The 20,881-nt window shown below is 35.1% G+C and overlaps 1 protein-coding gene across 8 annotated transcripts in view; it reads left to right on the top strand.

Moving 5' to 3' along the window:
* The window catches only part of GPHN (gephyrin), a 624,681-nt gene that overhangs the window by 216,311 nt on the left and 387,489 nt on the right, over nt 1-20,881 (top strand). For all 8 annotated transcript variants that reach the window (XM_065872421.1, XM_065872425.1, XM_065872422.1 and 5 more), the window contains exon 3: nt 6,304-6,361. In XM_065872421.1, the coding sequence (XP_065728493.1) occupies nt 6,304-6,361 (58 nt within the window). The remainder of the gene's footprint in view (nt 1-6,303; nt 6,362-20,881) is intronic.

The following is a 20,881-nucleotide window of genomic DNA, read 5'->3' as shown; positions in this document are numbered from 1 at the left end:
ACCCCAAATAGCCAAAGCAATCTTGAGAAAGCACAACAGAGTGTAAATAATCAGGTTCCCTGACTTCAGCCTATACTACAAAGCTACAGTAATCAAAACTGTATGGTACTGGCACAAAACCAAATACAGGTGAATGAAACAGGATAGAAAGTCCAGAGATAAACCCACGCAACTGTTCCATGTCACAATCTATGACAAAGGAGGCAAGAATATACAATGGAGAAAACACTGTCTCTTCAGTAAGTGGTGCTGGGAAAACTGGATAGCTACATGTAAAAGAAAGAAATTAAAACACTCCCTAACACCACACACAAAAATAAACTCAAAGTGGATTAAAGACCTAAATGTAAGGCTGGATACTATAAAACTCTTAGAAGAAAACATAGAACACTATCTGACATAAAGCAAGATCTTTTTGACCTGCCTCCTATAGTAATGTAGATGTATTTTTGGTTGTGTTCATGCTTTCTCCCACTCATCCATCTTGATCTGAAAGTCTGGAGATACTGCTCTTAAAAAAGATTTTGTTTATGATCTTGGTGAAAATTCACATGTCTGGCTCCTCTAACCTCTCTCATTAATTTACCAAATGTGTGCTGCTTTATCAAGCTTTAAGTACTCACTATTTGCCAAGTGTAGAAAGTAATTTAAAATATAATCTGTACCTTCATAATCTAGTGGAGAAGGTAGTTCTCTAAACAGCTAATTATAATAGTAGGATAAAAGCTATAATGCAAGTGTGAGTAAGGCACTATTCACAGTAGAGGAGGTGCTTATTTCTGCTTCCAGAGTTTGTGTAAGTGTTCTCAAAGTGGTATTTGACTCCTGAAGGTTGATATGGAGTTTTGGGGGTGTAGAAGAGCATTCAAGGTACAGGTAATAGAGAGGCATAAAGCATTTATGAAATTAGTGACAATTGGGCATGGCTAGAACAAAGAGGTACTGTGAAAGGGTTACAGGAAATGAAACAAGAAATGGATTGAGGAGTCGAGTTTATAAAGGGAATTCTCATCACTTCTTAAGGTATTATCCATTAATAAGGATGTGACATGAGAAGAATTACATTTTAGAAAGATACAGCTTGTTACAACTGTGGCGAGGATACTACTAAAACTGTGGTTAGAAATGATAAAATCTTAAAGTACTGAAGTGGAAATGGAAGAATGGCTATTTTCCAGATAAATTAATGCCAATAAAAATTTGACTGTTATTACTTGTTGTAGGGGCTGAGAAAGGTAAAGGCATTTGAAAGATTTCCACACTTACGACATGGACTACTGGATCAATTAGCATTTACCATAACAAAAACTGGGGAGGACTGTAGAAGAAGCAGATTAGAGTTGGGGAGAAAGTTAAAATATTTCTGAGCAACTTTGAATTACCTTTAAATGTTTCTATTCCTAATGAATTTGGACCAATATTTTTTTTCTGGAACTGTTTCAGTAATGGCAATAATCACTATCTACAGATTCCTTTATTTTTATTACATAGATTAATTCATTCAGGAAAGTCATATAATTAGAAGCCTGTTAAATGAAATTGCATTAAGGAAATAAATGTATTATCACATTTAATTCTAACAGTAAATTAACAGACACAAGCACAGTCATGCTTCAAAAGAGAATTGCTGATAATACACAGAGGAAGACCTGGAACATTTTATAGGATAAGCCAAATGTTAGGACACAAAAAAAAATGTCTCAGTAAATTTGAAAGGATTGAAATCATTCCAAGTATTTTCTCTGGCCACATTGGAAAGATGCTAGCAAACAAAAATGTAGGGAATCTAGAAAATTCACAATATATGGAAACTAAACAGTTCACTCTTAACCAGTGGTTCAAAAAGAAATCACAAGGTTAATTAGAAAATACCTTGAGACAAATGTAAACAAAAACACAGCATACCAAAACTTACAGGATGCAGTGGAAGCACTCTTCAAAGGGAAATATATAGCTATAAATGTCCACATCAAAAAGAAAGAAACATCCTCGATAAATACAGTACTTTATACCCTGAAGGACTAGAGAAAAAGAGAAAACTAACTCCAAAACTAGCAAACTTAGCTATGACAACAACATAAAAGTAGGAGGATAGCCCTGTTTAGGAGCAGACATTTCATATAATGATTTAAGTTGTTATCAATCAACTAGATTGCTATACATTTAGAATATTAAATGTATTCCCCATGGTAACCACTAAAAAAATACCTAAAAGGTGTAAAACAGGAAATGACAAGGGAATTAAAATGATTCACTACAGAAAAAGAAAAAAAATCAGCTTAAATACGTAAGACAATTAATGTAAGGAAGGGAGGGAGGCAGGGTAAAAAGAAAAGATCAAGGAAGAAAATAATAAGGATTAAGGTGGAGCTAAATAGAGAATAGAAAAACAGTACAGAGACAACAAAAGCAAAAGTTTGTTCTCTGAAAAAATTAACAAAATTGACAAACCATTAGCTAGATTGATTAAGAAAAAGAGGAAGCTCAAAAACAAATCAGAAATAAAGATGTGAATATTACTACTGATCTTACAGAAATAAAAATGATTATAAAAAATCCTCTAAACAGTTGTATGCCAACAAATTTGGTAACCTAGATGAAATAGACAAATTCCAAGAAGCATGTGAACTACCTAAACTGACATAAAAATAAAGTCTCAACAGATCTGTAACAAGTAAACAGATTTTCAACAATTAAAAACCTCCCACCAAACAGAAGATTGTAAAACAACTATACTCCAATAAAAATTAATTACAAAAAAAAAAAAAAAAGAATCTCCCACCAAAGAAAAGTCTAGGACCAGATTACTTCACTGTTAAATTATTCCAAACATTTAAAGAATTAACATTATGCTTTTCAAACTCTTCCATAAAACAGAAGAGGAGAAAATACTTTCTAACTCATTCAATGAGGCCAGAATTACCTTGCTACCAAAGCCACTAAAAGACATAAGACATCCAGAAGAAAGAAAAATTATAGAGTAATAACCCTTATGAATATAGATGCAAAATAGGAAAGTATTAGGACACTGAATGCAACCACATATTAAAAGAATTATACACAGTGACCAAGTGAGATTACCCCAGGTGTTCAAGGGTAGTTCAATATAAGAAAATTAATCACTGCAATAATACCACATTAATAGAAAGATTGAAAAGCAGAAAACCACATGATCATCTCATTTGACACAGAGAAAGCATTTAACAAAAATACAGCATTCTTTTCATGGTAAAAACACTCAGAAAACTAGGAACAGAGGGAACTTCCTTAACCTGATAAAAGGCATTTGTGAAAACCCCACAACTAACGCCATATTCAGTTGTGAAAAATGGAAAGCTTTCTTTTTATATCTGGAACAAGACAAAGATACCTGCTTTCACCACTGATGTTGAACGTTGCACTGGAAGTTCTAGCCAGAGTATTTAGACAAGGACAAGAAATAAAAGGCATCCAGCCTGTTAAGTGAGAAGTAAATCTACCTCTATTCACAGATAATATGATCCTGTATATAGATAATCCACAAGAAAGTTACTAGAGTCAATAAACAAGTTCAGGGACTTCCCTGGTGGCGCAGTGGTTAAGAATCCGCCGACCAATGCAGGGGACACGGGTTCGGCCCCTGCTCCAGGAAGATCCCACATGCCGTGCAGTAACTAAGGCCATTCACCACAACTACTGAGCCTGTGCTCTAGAGCCCTCGAGCCACCGCTACTGAGCCTGCATGCCACAGCTACTTTAACCCGCGCGTCTAGAGCCCATGATCTTCAACAAGAGAAGCCCACGCAACTAGAGAAAGCCCGTGCACAGCAGCAAAGACTGAACACAGCCAAAAATAAATAAATAAATTTAAAAAAAATAAACAAGTTCAGCAAAGTTACAGGGTACAAGATCAACACATGAAAATTACTTGTTTCTATACACTGGCAATAAACAATCTGAAAAGGAAATTAAAAGCTACGCCATTTAAAATAGCATCTGAAAATAAATGCCTAGGAATACATTTAACCAGTGTGGTAAAAGACTTCTATGCTGAGAACCACAAAAAGATAGACCTATAGACCAATTGAATAAAATTAAGGATCCAGAAATAAACCCGTATCTATGGAAAATTCATTTTAGACAAGGGTGCTAAGTCAAAGCTTTGACAACAGCTTTGGGAAAGAAAAAGCTTGTCAACAAATGTTGCTAAATGATTGGATTTCCACATGGAAAAGAATTAACTTGAACCCATATCTCACACCATATTCAAACATGAACTCAAAACAGATCAGTGTTCTAAATAGAAGAACTAAAACCATAAAACACTTTGAAGAAAACATAAGGATAAATCTTCAAGGCCTTGGATTTGGCAGTGGATTCTTTTTTTTTTTTTTTTACATCTTTATTGGAGTATAATTGCTTTACAATGGTGTGTTAGTTTCTGCTTGGCAATGGATTCTTAATGCATGACACCAGTAAGGTGAGCATGAAAAGAAAAAAATGCATAAATTGTGCGGCACCAAAATTAAAAGTTTTTGTGAATCAAAGTATTATCAAGAACGTTAAAAGACAGCCTACAGAATGAGAGAAAATATTTGGAAATAATAGGTAAGAGTTTAATATCCAGAATATATGGAAAACTACAACTCAACAGCAAAAAGACAAACAACCCAATTTAAAAATTGCCAGAGCACTTGAATAGATATTTCTTTAGAGAAGATATACAAATGGCCAATAAGAACATGAAAAGATACTCTGTAGCAGTGGTCCCCAACCTTTTTGTCACCTGGGACCGGTTTTATGTAAAACAATTTTTCCAGTGACAGGGCAGGGCGGGATGGTTTAGGTGGTAATTCGAGGGACAGGGAGTGGCAGATGAAGCTTTAGTCACTTGCCCATCGCTTGCCCACCGTTCCCTGGGTTGGGGACCCATGCTCTATATCACTGCTTATTAGGGAAATGCGAGTCTCAAAACTATGAGTTACCAGTTTACACCCATTAGGGTAGCCATTAAAAAAATAGAATAACAAGTATTGATGAAGATGTGGATTAATTGGAACCATCATGCATTCTTGGTGGTAGTGTAAAATCGTACAGCCACTGTGGAAAACTCTTTGGCAGTCCTTCAAATGCTAAACATGGAATTACCATATGATTGAGTAATTCATAGATTGAAGTTCTGATACATGCTACCATGTGGATAAAGCTTGAGAACTATGCTGAGTGGAATATGCCAGATACAAAAGGACGGATATTGTATGATTCCTCTATGTGAGTTTCCTAGAGTAGTCAAATTCGTAAAGACAATGTTGTTTAGGAGTTACCAGGGCCTGGGGGAAGGGGAAAATTAGGAGTTATTCCTTAATGATTACAGAGTTTCTGTTTAAGTTATGGATAAGTTTTGGAAACAAATAGTAATGATGGTTGCACATCATTATGAATGTAATTGTCACTTAGCTGTACACTTAAACATGGTTAAAATGTTAACTATATTTATTACAATAAAATAAAAAGGAAAACAAAAACTAGTTGACCATAAATGTGATGTTTGTTTCTGGACTTTCAGTTGTACCCTATTGCTTTATATGTCTGTCCTTATGCCAGCTCCACATTGTCTTGATTATTGTAGATCTGTAGTGACTTGAAATCAGAAAGTGTAACTTCTCCAGCTTTCTTCTTTTCAAGATTTTTTGACTGTTATGTGTTCCTTGAATTTCCATATGAATTTTAGAATTTGCTTATCAGTTTCTGGAAGTGAGTTCTTAAGCCCAGTCTGCCACTCCTAGTTGTGGGACCTTTGAAAAATTGTGATTAGAGTAAAAGAGCACTTTACCTCTAGAATGATTCCTTTAGTGAGGAAAGCAGTGTGTTGTAAGGGAAAGAACATGAAATTTGGAATCAGTCTTCCTGAGTACAATACTATAGAATACTGATGGTATGTTAAATTGATAGGTATTCTAAACCTAGCTGTGTCTCATGATGCCATGAAAATAGAAATGTCTGCTATTGTTCTTGATACATCTTAGTTGTGACAGAATCTATCAGTAAAAGTGACAGTTTGAGCATCATTAAAACCATCGATAAGAGAAGTTTAATTATGGTTAAAAATCTAACTTACGTTTCCTCTTTCAGTAGTCATTTACTGTCTACCTTTTTAAACTACTATATGGAAAACCTGAGCACAAAATGGTTGTTTTTCCTCCATGGTTATTGGGGTGGGTAATGGGCAATTATTGGTGGCACTCTGATGCTAATGGAAGAAATAGTCCATATTTTTAATACACTGTTGCCGGTTTTGAGAATATTTTTTTCTCCTAATTTCAGGTTGGGTGGGACTATATCAGCATACAAGATAGTACCAGATGAAATAGAAGAAATCAAGGTATAGTATGGCGTTTTTCACCTCTACAAAGAATCAGTGTCTCAGTGGGAAGGTGGGCAAATAATTGTTTTTTCTTTATCCTATTGAATCTTTGGCAGTGTTAGGACATCATTTAATTCCCAGTTATCCTGTTTGAATTAAAATATACATATCAGATAATCATCATCAGATTTCATCTACCATCATCAATACATGTTAGGAAAATCAAGAAAGCAACCCTTTCTTGTAAAATTCATTGAAAATTTACTTAAGAAAACACTTTATAAGCATTAGTATGCATAATGGACTTTTTAAAATCTTGTTTGAATTTCTTTTCCCTATCATCTTTCACCAATTATAAATAATATTAGTCTTCTAGTATATACTTCCTGGTTCCTTTGATAACACAGTAGGTCAATCTCAATTTAAAATTTACAGCACAATACATGAAAAATTGACCTTATTCTTTGAATATTACAGCATTGTTACATTTTTCTGTCTCTAACATTTTACTAAATCCTGTGGACTGTTAGTCTTCTAGCATAACACGTGGCCCTTTCCTAAAAGCAGTTTACAGTCTAAAGAGAACTGAACTTAGTCTTTTCCATGAATAAAATTTAACAATTGGATAGCAATAGTCAAGGGTAAACAAGACAAGTTGAGCCTCTTAACAGTACATGTAAAGATCTCAACAAATTGTTAAGTTTGATTTGATCAAACTTTTCTAAATCAAGTTCAGTAAATTCAAATCTTAGTAAATAATTCCTAAACTTGGTTACATTATTTTTAAATAAGTTAAATTCATGTTTATGTTCTATACTGTTACTTTCAGTATCTCAGGTGTTCTGTGTGGACAACACCAGTAATTAATACCATGATTGTATTCTAGCAGCAAGTGGGGGAAAAAAGTCAGGAGTGTCAAGAGACTCTTTCCAACTTGACATAAATTCATAAAGTAGTTTGGCTGAGAGGAACCTTATGTCTAATCCATATCTCTCATTTTTCAGAAAATAAAATGGGAATTAATAAAGGTGAGCTTGTTGAAATTAATTTTTTGTGGTGCTTAAAGGTGCTCTGTCTTATATTACAGTTGCAATATGTGTTAAGTGATAAAGGTAAACAAAGTATTCTATGAAATACATAGGAAGGAAGGACACTTGGTCATTCAAAAAAGATAATCAGCAAAATCTTTCCAAGAGGTGTACTAAGCAAATTGGAATTCTGTACAGAAGCAGAGGCACTTGTGAATGCATAAATAGGAGATAATATGACACCAGATAGATCACACGTGTAAAATAAAGATTGTTGAGATGTAGGATTGTCATTGGGCCTTTATGCCATGTTAAGAAATTTGGATTTTAAACTGAAAACTATGGGGTGCCATTATGTGATTTTAAGAAAGAAAGTGGCATAATCATGTTGGTGATTTTATTAGGTTTTTCTTTGATGAGTGAGAAAAATTATTTCAGTGGAGAAGAGGTTCCATCTATAAGGAAGGAGACCAGATTGCAGGAATATAGGCAACGATTGAAACTTGAACTAAAGCAGTGGCAGTGAGGCTGAAGAAAAAAGCCTCAGATTCAAGAAATATTATTTAAGAAAATAGAATCAACAATACTTGGTGATTTATTGGATATTTAAGGGAAGCTGGAAAGGTTGACCTAGGTTTCTGCCTTGGGAATCTGAGTAGATTGTGTTGGTGTTAACCTAAAGAGGAGATACAAAACAAGGAATAAGTTTGAGAGGAAATAGGGTAAGTTTTGGACTTATTGAATTTGAGGTTCCTCTTAGATAACCATATATCCACTAAGCCATTGGGTAAATCAGCTTGTAACTCAAAAGAAAGATAATTCTGTCTTTCAGTTGTTACTGAGATTTGTCATTATGCAAAAGTTAGCTGAGGCCATGCTAGTTAGTGGAATTGCCTAAAAGAGCTATATGAGATCATAATAGTGGCCCAAAACTGTTGCCTTGGGGAAGGCCCATCCTAGAAACAGAGGATAAATATACTCTTTTATTAGTTTAATTCATTAGCAGAAATGCTTTAAATTTTTTAGTAGTGACTTTTCTCTAAAGGAGTAGTGTTTTTCATTGTGTTTTTTTTTTTTTTTTTTTTCCGGTACGCGGGCCTCTCACTGTTGTGGCCTCTCCCGTTGCGGAGCACAGGCTCTGGACGCGCAGGCTCAGCGGCCATGGCTCACGGGCCCAGCCACTCCGCGGCATGTGGGATCTTCCCGGACCGGGGCACGAACCCATGTCCCCTGCATCAGCAGGCAGACTCTCAACCACTGCTCCACCAGGGAAGCCCGTGTTTTCTTTTTAATTATAAAATTTTAACAGTTACTCCTCAAGAGATTCCTTGAAAAAAAACATGATTCATGGATGACATGTAATAGTGATTTTTTTCCATCAGTTACTGTATCTAAAACAGCTTTAGAGAGTTTGAGGCCTGAGGCATAAAAAAATGTGAAATTGATTCTTCCTTTCAAAAGTGTTGGAAGAAAAGCAGTCATAAAATATTTCAACATTTTTTGGCACCATTAGTATTTTCAGCTGATATCTTTTTGTTTTGATTGGAGGAAATTTGAAACATCTGGTTGTAATGTTTATTTTATTTGGCTAGTATATGAGTAATTTAAAATTACCTAAATAGTACAATTAAGTCTAAATTTGAAATATACTCTTTGTAGTATACCGTGTATAAATAAATATGCATGTGTACATTTACTATTAAAAAGATATGATTGGTTGATGAAGCATAATTCAATTTTTGTCAGATGTGGTAATCTTTCACATCGTTTCTAGCACCAGAAATCATTATTTAGTTCATACATAGTTTGAATTAAGCATACATTTATAATTTACCGTAAATCACCTCATATTGAATGGCTGCTTGGCCAAAGCCTTAAGGGATAAACAGCAAATACATTCCTAGCCCAATCACAACCATCTCTTCCACCCAATACCCTGAATTTTTATCATTATCAGTTCCTTTCTTTTATTTAGTTTTACTATATATGTATACATCCTTAAATATTACAATTTATTTTTGTTTCTCTTTGAACTTTGTATGAATTGAGTTGCATTGTATTCAATCTATTGTGCCTTGCTTCTTTTTTTCAATACTATGAGATTCATCAGGTTGTTGTCTATAGCTAAGGTTTTTGGGGGGGTTGTTTTTGGTTTATTTTTTTGTTTTATTTTTTGCTATAAAATAGTGCATTGTGCCACAAATTATTGAGACATCCTTCTGTTGAAGGATATTCAACTTATTTCCATTTGGAACTATTATGAAAAATGGTGCTATAAAAGTCTTATAAAATATCCTGTGTAGGAGTTTCTCTGAAATATATACTGAGGAATGGGATTCCTGAGTTTTAGTAATGTATATTTTCTGGATGAAATCAAACTGTTTTCCAAGGTAGTTAAGCCAATTTATACTGCCACTTGGCTGAATTTATTTAAAATAGAGATATTTAAGTATTAACTCCTTAATATATTTGTAATTTATATTGGTATAAATTTGTTTTTATTTACAAATGAGATAACTAAACTTTCATAATATTTTCCAAATGTATCTATTTCCCCAGCCCAATTTATTGAAAAATCCATCTTTTCCCCCTATGGTTTGAACTGCCTCAGGTACCATGTATTAAATTTTCATATGCCTAGACACACACATACACATACACAAATCTCTCTCTTCCTGAACTGTTGTTTCATTGATCTGTTCATCTGTTCCTTTGCTAGCACCATACTATTATAATTATAGTGCTTTTTTTGTATAGTAGGAAAGGTTGTATGTTGTTTTTCTTTTTTATTCTGTTGGCTCATGTATTAATTGCTCCAGATATTACACTGAGTTTGTCAAGTTCAAAAGTGTTCCTACTGAGAAGACTTTTGGTTCTAACCAAGGTGGAGTAGCCCTGTTCTTCCAAAATCTTTCCTCTCACAATTAAAAATCCCTGGACTTTTGTTTGTTTATATTAAAAAATAAACAAGCATAGAAAGACTCTGAAAGGTAGGAAGAAGAAATCAGACTGCCTTAGGACTTCAGGACTTGAGGAATGACATGGCAGTGAGTTACCTGGGTTTCTTTTTGTCTCACATTTTACCCAGCCTCCAACCTGGAACCACCAACAGGCAGAGAAGAAAAGCACGTAGAAAAGCCTGTTCCCTCTTGCCAAAGGACCCAAGACAAGGGTGGACTAACAGAACAGAAAGCCTTTTTTGGCATACCCTCCCTACTCCAGCCAAATGCCAATGAGAAAACTACTTAACTTCCCCAGAGTTTCAGCAGAGCCAAGAAGGGAGCTGATCTTCCACCTCACCCCCTGCCACCTGACAGAAGCAGGTAGCAGATCTCTGAATCCCCTCTGCCAGTGGTGTTGGTGGGGTGATCAGGGAGCTATTCTTCCATCTCTCACATAGCAGAGTAGACAGTTCTCTGATTTCCCTGCCAGAATATGGTAGTGGGGACCAAGTAGGGAGTTGATATTCTATCACCAGCCCAGTGGAAACAGGTTATGCTCTGATTCCTCCTGCAGGGTAGTGTCAGTAGGGTCCAGTGATGAGCTGAGACTCCCCCAACCCAGCAGAAGTTAGACCAAGAGGCAGTGCAAGATAGGACTAGTCACCACTCTACTTCACCCTCCCTTTACTGTGTTAATGAGGCCTTTAAGGGAGATGACACTCCACCTTCATATACATCAACATCAGTGGAGATGTTACTGCACTCTCAGTATGAGTCAACCTTCTACTTCCCTTCCCCTCTCAGTGTTAACAGGGTCCAGCAGGGAGCTGAATATCTCATACTAACAACAGTGTGGAGCAAGGTGATGCACCACTTTCACCAGAAAGGTTTCAGCAAGGTTAAGAGAAGAGTTAAACTTCTACCCTATTGTCTTCAATGAGGCAGTGGGAATCAGTGCTTCACTTCTGCCAGAGTGGTGTCAGTGGGACCCAGCAAGAAGCTAAACATATGGCCCTTATACTACAAGTCAACAAGAGGACATCTTAAAAAGATTAAATAGGATTCAGAGTCTCATAATATCCAGGACGTCCTGGGAACAGTCAAAAGTCACTCATCATACCAAGATCAATGAAAATCACAACTTGAATGAGAAGAAAACAGTGAACAAACACCAGTATGAAGAATAATCACATGTTGGAATTATCTGACAAGGATTTTAAAGCAACAAGCATAAAAATGCTTCAACAAGCTATTAGTAATTCTCTTGAAACAAATGAAGAAAATAGAAATTACAAAAAGGAGCCAAATGGAAATTACAGAACTGAAAAGTACCATCTCCAATATAAAACACTGAAGGTGGGCGGGGGGGTGTGGTGGCAGGGTAGGCAGTGACTCCAGAAGGAAGCGGCACAACATTTTTCAAGTGCTGAAAGAAAGAACTACCCGGCACAAAGTCTACATCCAGTCAAATTATCCTTCAGGAATGAATGGAAAGCAGATACTCAGACAAAAGAAAAATAAAAGAATTTGTCACTAGGAAACCTATCCTGAAAGAATGGGTAAATAAATTCTCTAAAGAGAAAGGAAATGATAAGAGAAAAAGGCTTGAAAATTTAGAAAGGAAGAACAACAGCAGAATGGGTAAATAGATTAGCTGATCTTTTTTTATGATTTTCTTAAATCACATTTGAAGGTTGAAGCAAAAATTATAACACCATATGATGTGGTGCACAATGTATGTAAAGTAAATACTGAACATAATCATATTTAAAATGTGGGAGGGTAAAGGTGCCTAAGTGGAAGTAGAGTTTCGGTATTTCACTTGAAATGACAAAACGCCAATACCAGTAGACTGTTTTAAGTTACATCTGTATATTGAAACACCAAGCAACCACTGAAGTATTTAAAATTGTGTACTCAAAAACACTGTAAGTTAAGATGGAATCCTAAAAAGTGCTCAAGTAATCCACAATAAGGCATGAAAAGAGAAACAGAAGATACAACAAAAGATAAATAATAAAATGGCAGATTTAAATCCTGAGATATCAACAATTACCTTAAATAAATAATCTAAATATACCAATTAAAAGACAGAAATTGATGTAATGGATTTTTAGAAATGATCCAACATATGCCATTCTCAAGCAACTCATTTGAAAAACAATGACATAGGTAGGTTGAAAGTAAAAGGATAGAAAAAGATATACCATGAAAACACTAATTTTTAGGGCAGGGGAAAGCTCTCAAGTCACTAATCTATGTTTCTTCCTCAAGAAACTAGAAAAATAAGAGCCAGATATAGTCAGAGCAAGAAGAAGACAGGAGATACTTAAGAATTGGAATCAGTGAAATTGGGAACATTAAAACGACAGGGGAAAATCAAATAAAAAGCTGGTTCTTTAAAAACTCAATAAAATTAGTAAACCTCTTACTAGACTAACGAAACTAAAGAAGGCACAATCACCTATATTAGGATAGGACAAAGACTATCACTGCATATCTTTTAGTCATTAAAAGGATAATTAGAAAAGGCTTTGAAAAACTATACTCATAAATTGGACAACTTAGAAGAAACGGACCACTTCCTCAAAACCCACATACTACCAAAACTAACCACAATGACATAGGCAATCTGCATAGTTGTATAACCATTAAAGAAATTAAATTTGTAATGAAAAAGCTCCTAATAAAGCTCCAGTCCCGGATGGTTTCATTGGAGAATTCTGTCACACACTAAAGAAGAATTAATATCTATTTTACTCAGCTTTACTGAGTCATTTCCCACCTTGTTTTATGAGGCTAGTATTACATTGATACTAAAATCAGAAAAAGACAGTACAAAAATGAAAACTGTAGACCAAGATCTCTTACGAACTTAAAATCCTCTACTAAATATTACCAAATCAAATCCAGCAATGTATAAAAAATTATTACACACTACTACTAAGTGGGATTTATTTGAGGTAAAAACTTGTTCAACATTGGAAAAACAATCAATGCAATCTATCATATCTACAAGCTAAAAAAGAAAAATTATATGGTCATATCAATTGATGCAGAAAAGGTGTTTGACAAAATCTAAAACCTGTTCTTGAAAAAGCTCTTAACAAAATAGGAATGGGGTGGGGGGAAACCTCCTGAACTTGATATAGAACATCTACAAAAAATTAGAGCTAACAATATACTTAATGGTGAAAGAATAAGTGCCTTCCTCTTAAGATCAGGAAAAAAGCAAGGTTGTCCGCTCTCACTACTTTCCTCCAACCGAGCACTAGAAGTTCTCAGTAGCACAGGAAGGCAAGAAAACGTATTAAAAGGCACAAAGATTGGAAAGTAAGAAATAAAACTCCCTATTTGCAGATCACTTGATTGTCTATGTAGAAAAAAGTATCTAGAGAAAAACTGCAGCTAATAAGTCAGTTCAGTTAATTTGGGGGATATAAGATCAACATCAAAAAGGTCAATTTGATTTTTATATAATTACAACAGTAGGAAGCTGAAATTTAAAACAATACCATTTACAATTACTTCAAATAAAATTAAATAGGTCGCACTTAAGAACACACATATCTGTATGCTTAAAACTACAAAATGCTGAAGAAATAAAAGGCCACTTAAAGAAATGGACAGGCATACCATGTTCATGGATGGAAAGATTAAACATAGTAAGGGTGTCATTGTTCTCCAAATTGACATATAGGTTTATGCACTTTCTATTAAAAAACCCAACAAGTTTTTTTTATGACATACAATTACATAAATTTATTTTAAAATTATATGGAAAGGCATAGGTTCTAGAATAGCTAAAACAATTTCAAAAAAGAATAAAGGGAAGGACTAGCTCTACCCAATGATAAGGTTTACTGTTAGCTACAGTAATCAAGATAGTGTAGTATTGGCAGATAGATAGATAATATCAATGAAACAGAATGTATAACCAGTAAGTAGACTCACACAAATATGTCCATTTGATGTTTAATAAAGCTACAAAAGTACTTCAGTGGATAACCTTTTCAACAAATGATGCTGGAATAGTTGGGCATCCATAAGCAAAAAAATTAACCTCACCCATTTTATACCTCTTATATAAAAATTAACTCAAAATGGATTATAGATTTAAATATAAAACAAGAGCTGTTAAGAGAATAAAAGGACAAATGTTCAAGACCTATGGTTAGGCAAAGAGTTTATGTCCTATTTTTTGTTTCCTACTATAAATGGAATGCTTTCTCTCTTTATTTTTATTTTAACCCCTCCTCATCTTTTTTTTTAACTGAAGTATAGTTGATTTACAGTGTTGTGCCAATCTCTGCTGTACAGCAAAGTGACTCAGTTTTATGCATATATACATTCTTTTTTAAATATCCTTTTCTATTATGGTTTATCCCAGGAGATTGGATATAGTTCCCTGTGCTATACAGTAGGACTGTGTTGTTTATCCATTCTAAATGTAATAATGGTTTGTATCTACCAACCCCAAATTCCCAGTCCATCCCTCTCTCTCCCCCTCTCCCCCTTGGCAGCCACAAGTCTTATCTTTATGTCTGTCTGTTTCTGTTTTGTAGAATAGGTTCATTTGTGCCATATTTTAGATTATCCACATATAAGTGATATCATATGGTATTTGTCTTTCTTTTTCTGACTTCACTTAGTATGGTAATCTCTAGTTGCATCCATGTTGCTTCAAATGGCATTATTTTGTTCTTTTTTATGGATGAGTAGTATTCCATTGTATATATATACCACATCTTCTTTATCCATTCATCTGTTGATGGACATTTAGGTTGTTTCCACATCTTGGCTATTGTGAATAGTGCTGCTATGAACTTAGGGGTGCATGTATCTTTTTGGATTATAGTTTTGTCCAGAGTAGGATTGCTGGATCATATGGTAATTTTGTTTTTAGTTTTCTGAGGAACCTCCATACTGTTTTCCATAGTGGCTGCATCAATTTACATTCCCACCAACAGTGTAGAAGTAACCCCTCCTCATCTTGATGGAAATTTCACTCTGGGTAGATGTGGCCTCGAGTGTGGGGCTTCCTCTCCCCTCAGCTCCCAATTAAGGGTTATGGTATCTCTCCAAGATGGGCAGGGCTTCATCATTTCTCATGCCTCCAACTCTGAATTGCAGAGGTTGGATTCCTGATGAATGCAGTCGAAAGTCAGGGGCTCCCTTCCTTTACCCAGCCCGCATTCATAGGAGGGTAGCTCTAGTCCTGATGCAGCACACTGAGAATACTGGAGGCCTCATCATCCTCACTCCAGCTTGCTCATAGGGCAGAACATCCACATTAGGAGAGGCAGCCCAAGCAGACCAAAGGCTACCACCCCTACACAGCACTTGGAACAGTGGCTTAAAGATTTTTTCCAGGGTAGTCCATAAGAATATATTACTCTTAAGCTGTTCCCAAAGGAAAGGCCTTATTTGAAACAATGTGGGGAAGTTCAAGCCTAAGGTCACTCTCAAAAACAATGGATATTTTGGTGGTAAACAATTCAGAGTAGGCTGATAATCTCTCTAAAAGAGCAAGAAGCTAAATTAGTTTATCAGACTGAACCTGGGAGAAAGTCAGCTAAAAAGAATCCTTGAATGAGAACAAACCTCAAAGATGAAATGAAAATCTACCCTGTCTGAATTTAATTGATCAGACTGTGGCGCAACGTATGTCCCCAGGCATTGTTCATCACAGTAGTATCATTAGTGGAGCATAACAGCTGGATGTGCCAGCAAAGAGGCAAATAGCTTAACAGATCAAGGAAAGAAGAGACAGTTGAAGAAACCCCTACTAAAACCACTGTCTTCCCAAGGTGACTTTGTGTATGCCTTGGCTGTACCCTCTGAGGAGCAATATCAGAAGTTTCGTACAGGGTGGAAATAGTCTTTTTAAAGTAGCCTAGCTGATTTCAGTAAACAAATAAATAATCAAACAACAAAGCTCTGAAGAGAGGGAAGGGTGTCAGTATCCCAGGTTGCTACAATATATTATATAATATGTCCAATTTTCAACAAGTATTTTAAGACACAAAGAATAGGAGAGTGTGACCATACACAAGAAACAAAGCAGACAGCAGAAACTGCCTGTGAGAGGTCCTAGATATTGAATTTAACAGATTTCAAAGCAGTCTATTTAAATACGTTTTTAGAAAAAGAAACAAATCTTCTAGGAAGCCATATTGAGAGAAGGAAAGAAGCCATGATGACAGTGTCTCATCAAATAGAGACTATCAATAGAAATATAAATTATTTTTTAAAAGAACCAAATGAAAATTCTGGAGTTGCGAGTATAATAAATGAAACGGAAGATTTGCTAGTGGGGCTCACTCAACATCTGTTCTGAGTTGACAGCAGACTTAAAGATAGGCAAATGATCAGAACCTCAGACAAAGGTGGAACACCATTAAGCACACCAACATGTGGTAATGGGAGTACAAGGAGATAAAAGAGCACAAAAAATATGTTAAAAAATAATGTCTGAAAATTTGCCAAATTTAATTATAAACATTAATGTACACATCCAAGAAGCTCCACCAATTCCAGATAAGACTAGCTAAAATAGATCCATACCCACGCACTTGGTTTTAGTAAGTTCAGGCTGCTATAGCAAAGGGCTCATATACAACAAAAGTTATTTTTCACAGTTCTGGAGGCTAGAAGTCCGTGGTAATGGTGTCAGTATGGTCAGGCTCTTATGAGGACCTTCTCTGGGTTGCAGACAGCTTTCTTCCCATTCCTCACATGAGAAAGAGAGCTAGCTAGCTCCTTGGCCTTTTGTTATAAGGGCATTAATTCCATTCATAACGAATTCACCTTCATGACCTAATTACCTCCTAAAGACCCCACACCTACCAAATACCATCACATTGTGATTACAGTTTCAATATAGGAATTTTGGTGGGACACAGTCTTCCGTTTCATACCACACATCATAGTAAAAGTGCCAAAAGACAAAGATAAAAAGTTTTATAAAAGTTATAAAAAGTTTTCACCAAAAAGAAGTGAACCTGATAAAATTAACATCTGACTTAACATCAATAAAAATGGAGGCCACTAGTATGACACATTCAAAGTACTGAAAGAAAAAAAACCTGTCAACAAACCAAGGATCTTGTATCCAGGAAAACTGTCTTTCAAAATTGAAGATGAAATACACTCCCAGGTAAACAAAAACTGAGAGAATTTATTGCTAACAGATTCACCTTGCAATAAATACGAAAATTCTTCAGGCCGAAAACAAGTGGCCACATAAAGTAAATGCACACACAGAAAGAGCACTGGTAAAGGTAATTATGTAGTTATAAAAGACAGTATAGATGAATGTTCTTTGTCCTTTCCTCTCATTACTGATTTGAAAAGCAATTGTATAAGACAATACATATACAACTTTTGCTGAGCCAATAATATATAGAAATGTAATATATTTGAAAATAACAAAACAAAGAAGGTAGGTTGGAGAGCAAAGCTGCATTAGAGTAAGTATATAACACCAGATGAAATCTTGAATCCACAGGAACAAATAGAACCAGAAATAGTAAATAAGAAAGTTAATATCAAAAACTCTATAAATATTTACTTGCCCTCTTACTTTTCTTGGCTTCTTCAATAAACATAAATTATATAAAATCTTAATTATAGCAAATTATTGAATTTGATGCATGTGTATTTGTATGTACAAAGACACATATATATATATATATATGTATATGTAACGTGGATAACAATAGCACAAAAAGGAAAGATGAGAGACTAGAACTATGTAGGAATAATGGTTCTATATCTCATGAAATTAAGTTAATAAACTCTAAATCTAAAGTAGATTTTGATAAGATACATATAGTAAACCCTAGTGCAATCACTAAGGAAATAGCTCTAAAACATATATAGTATTTAGTTCATATATATATATATATATATATATATTCATATATATATACTTTTGAGACTGTCTCACATATTTGTTTTGTCCTGTTTGTTCATTCTTTTCTCTACATCAGTTTGTACTTTTTTGTCTATTTGTCTTTGAATTTAATATTCTGTGTTCTGCCGCATTTTTCCTTTTGACCTGTGTTTACGTTCTTCAATCCTAATAAACCTACTCATTTAGATCTAAATTTCAGATATTGTAAGTTTTATGTCCTAGTATGTCCATTTAATTTTTTATAGATTCCATTTCCTGGTGAAATTTTCCATCATTTTTTCTGTTTTATTTATCTCTCTTCTATTTTCTTGAATATATTAATCATAGTTTACTTTAAAATTCTTGTCTGCAAACTCCCCATGCATCTCTTGTGGGGTTTTTCATCTGTGTTTTCTTTTTAATATTGTGCCCTATTTTCTTACGTACCAAGTAATTTTTATATTTCCTGTGTAAAACAGTCATATTGGTTATAGATGATTTATCATCCATCATACTGTCTCCCTTTCTACTGATAGGTAGAAAATATGAGAAAGTGATCACTCCAATTCAGTCAAAACTTTTGCTGGGTTAGAGCTGAGTTGAGAATATGGTGGGTTTTCATCCCTTCCTTCCTGTTACAATAGGAGATTTAGCTTTGATAGTCTTAGGTTCCAGCCTAGCTCTCTTGCCTCCAGCCTAACCAATATAAGCCTCAAAAAGTGGCAGATATCTTGAAGTGGAAACTTTCATTGTTCTTTGGTTAGCCTTCCCTAGCAGATCTTTCTTTCTTAAGCACCATGAAGAATGCAAAGGATTTCACTCTGCCTTTCATAAGCTTTTTGTCTAGCTTTGCAGGCTTATGTACAACACTGAAATCCACAATTGTTCCAAGGGAAAAAACAGCCATGTGTTTAAGTCTATTCAAGTTTCCAGTTTCTAAATGTCTAAAAGCTTTCTGGTTTCTTTTCCTCCCAGCAGAGGATCTCTGCCTGGAAAAGCTGATGGTCAGCCCTGTGACCAAAATCAGCAAATATCCCCAGTGTAGATGGGTGCGGTGGGTAAGAAAAGCTACAGATTATCAGTTTAACTTAGAAAAGTTTCCCCATTTCTAAAATCTTATTTTGTCTAATTTATTGGTTCTATAGCTTTTCAGTGTCTTTTAAAAAGTAGGATTTTTGTAATTATTTGATTGTCTACTCATTATGGTATATAAGTATTGACGTGCTATGATCTACTGCACTTTGCCCAAAAGCAGAACTCTGGCATTATATTTTTAACTGATTATTGCTAGGAAACATTGTTATTATATCTAGTAGTTTTTCAGTTGATTGATTTAAATAAACTTCAGTAAAGTGAAATCACAAAGTCACATCCTTTTGCCAGGATTGTGTTTTGTTTTTTTGTTTAATGTTCAGCGTATCAGGCACTGTGGTAATTGCTTAAAAACTACTAACTCATTTTAATCCTCATAACAAACATATGAGGTGGGTACTATTATTGTTCCTATTCATAAGTGAGGAAAATGAAGCAAAGATCATTAAGTGATTTGTCCAAGGTCACACAGCAAGTAGTGGTGGAGCCAGGTTCAAGCCCAGATTCTGGATTCTTTTATGGTAATGAGAATTAGTAGTAGCATAGATACAAAACATCATTCACCCAATCTTTCTACGTGAATACAGCAGACCCATTGAGGAAATGTTTACTTCAGTATTTGTTACTTTGTTTTTTTTTAGAAGATGTTAGAAATAGGAGTTGATTAATTTATTTTTGCTGCATTGGGTCTTCGTTTCTGTGCGAGGGCTTTCTCTAGTTGTGGCAAGTGGGGGCCACTCTTAATCGCGGTGCGCGGGCCTCTCACTATTGCGGCCTCTCTTGTTGCGGAGCACAGGCTCCAGACGTGCAGGCTCAGTAGTTGTGGCTCATGGGCCTAGTTGCTCCGCGGCATGTGGGATCCTCCCAGACCAGGGCTTGAACCCGTGTCCCCTGAATTAGCAGGCAGATTCTCAACCACTGTGCCACCAGGGAAGCCCAATATTTGTTACTTTTTGATACCCCTTCTCTTAATTGGATTGCTGTTCTTAAATCTCTCATTTGCCCTTTTATTTATTCAATAATAATTTATTTAGCATTTGTTTCTTCTGTACTTAAACTCACTTGGTTATCTCATCCAGTTTCATAGCTCTTGTTTCGGTTCTGTTTCCTAAAATAAACTTTTTAATGAAGTATAATATTCTATATGAGTTGTACATAAAAGTCACAAATCGTAAGTGTAAAGCTTGTTAAATTATCACAAAGAGAACACATCTGAGTAACCCACAGCTAAAGAAATACAGTATCACCAGCATCCCAGAAATCTCCCTATGCCCCCTTCCAATCACTACACCTTCCCTCTTCCTCAAAGGTAATTACTATCTGATTTCTGTCACCATGAATTATCTTTACCTGTATCAAACTTTATAGCAATGGATAATTGCTGTGCTTTTTGATTTATTAAATGTACAGTTTAGTTATCCATTCTTTTGATGAAGGATATTTGGGTTGTTTCCAGTTAGGGGCTGTTATGAATAATGCTGCAATAAACAGTCTTGAACATGTCTTTTGGTGCACATATATACACATAATCTCATTAGATATCCACCTAATAGACAAGCTAGATGTGACCTAGAGATAC

This window comes from Phocoena phocoena, chromosome 2 (assembly GCF_963924675.1).
Source record: "Phocoena phocoena chromosome 2, mPhoPho1.1, whole genome shotgun sequence".
Taxonomy (NCBI): Eukaryota; Metazoa; Chordata; class Mammalia; order Artiodactyla; family Phocoenidae; genus Phocoena; species Phocoena phocoena.
The sequence above is the reverse complement of the archived record's forward strand: the minus strand, read 5'-3'. Positions and strand labels throughout refer to the sequence as shown.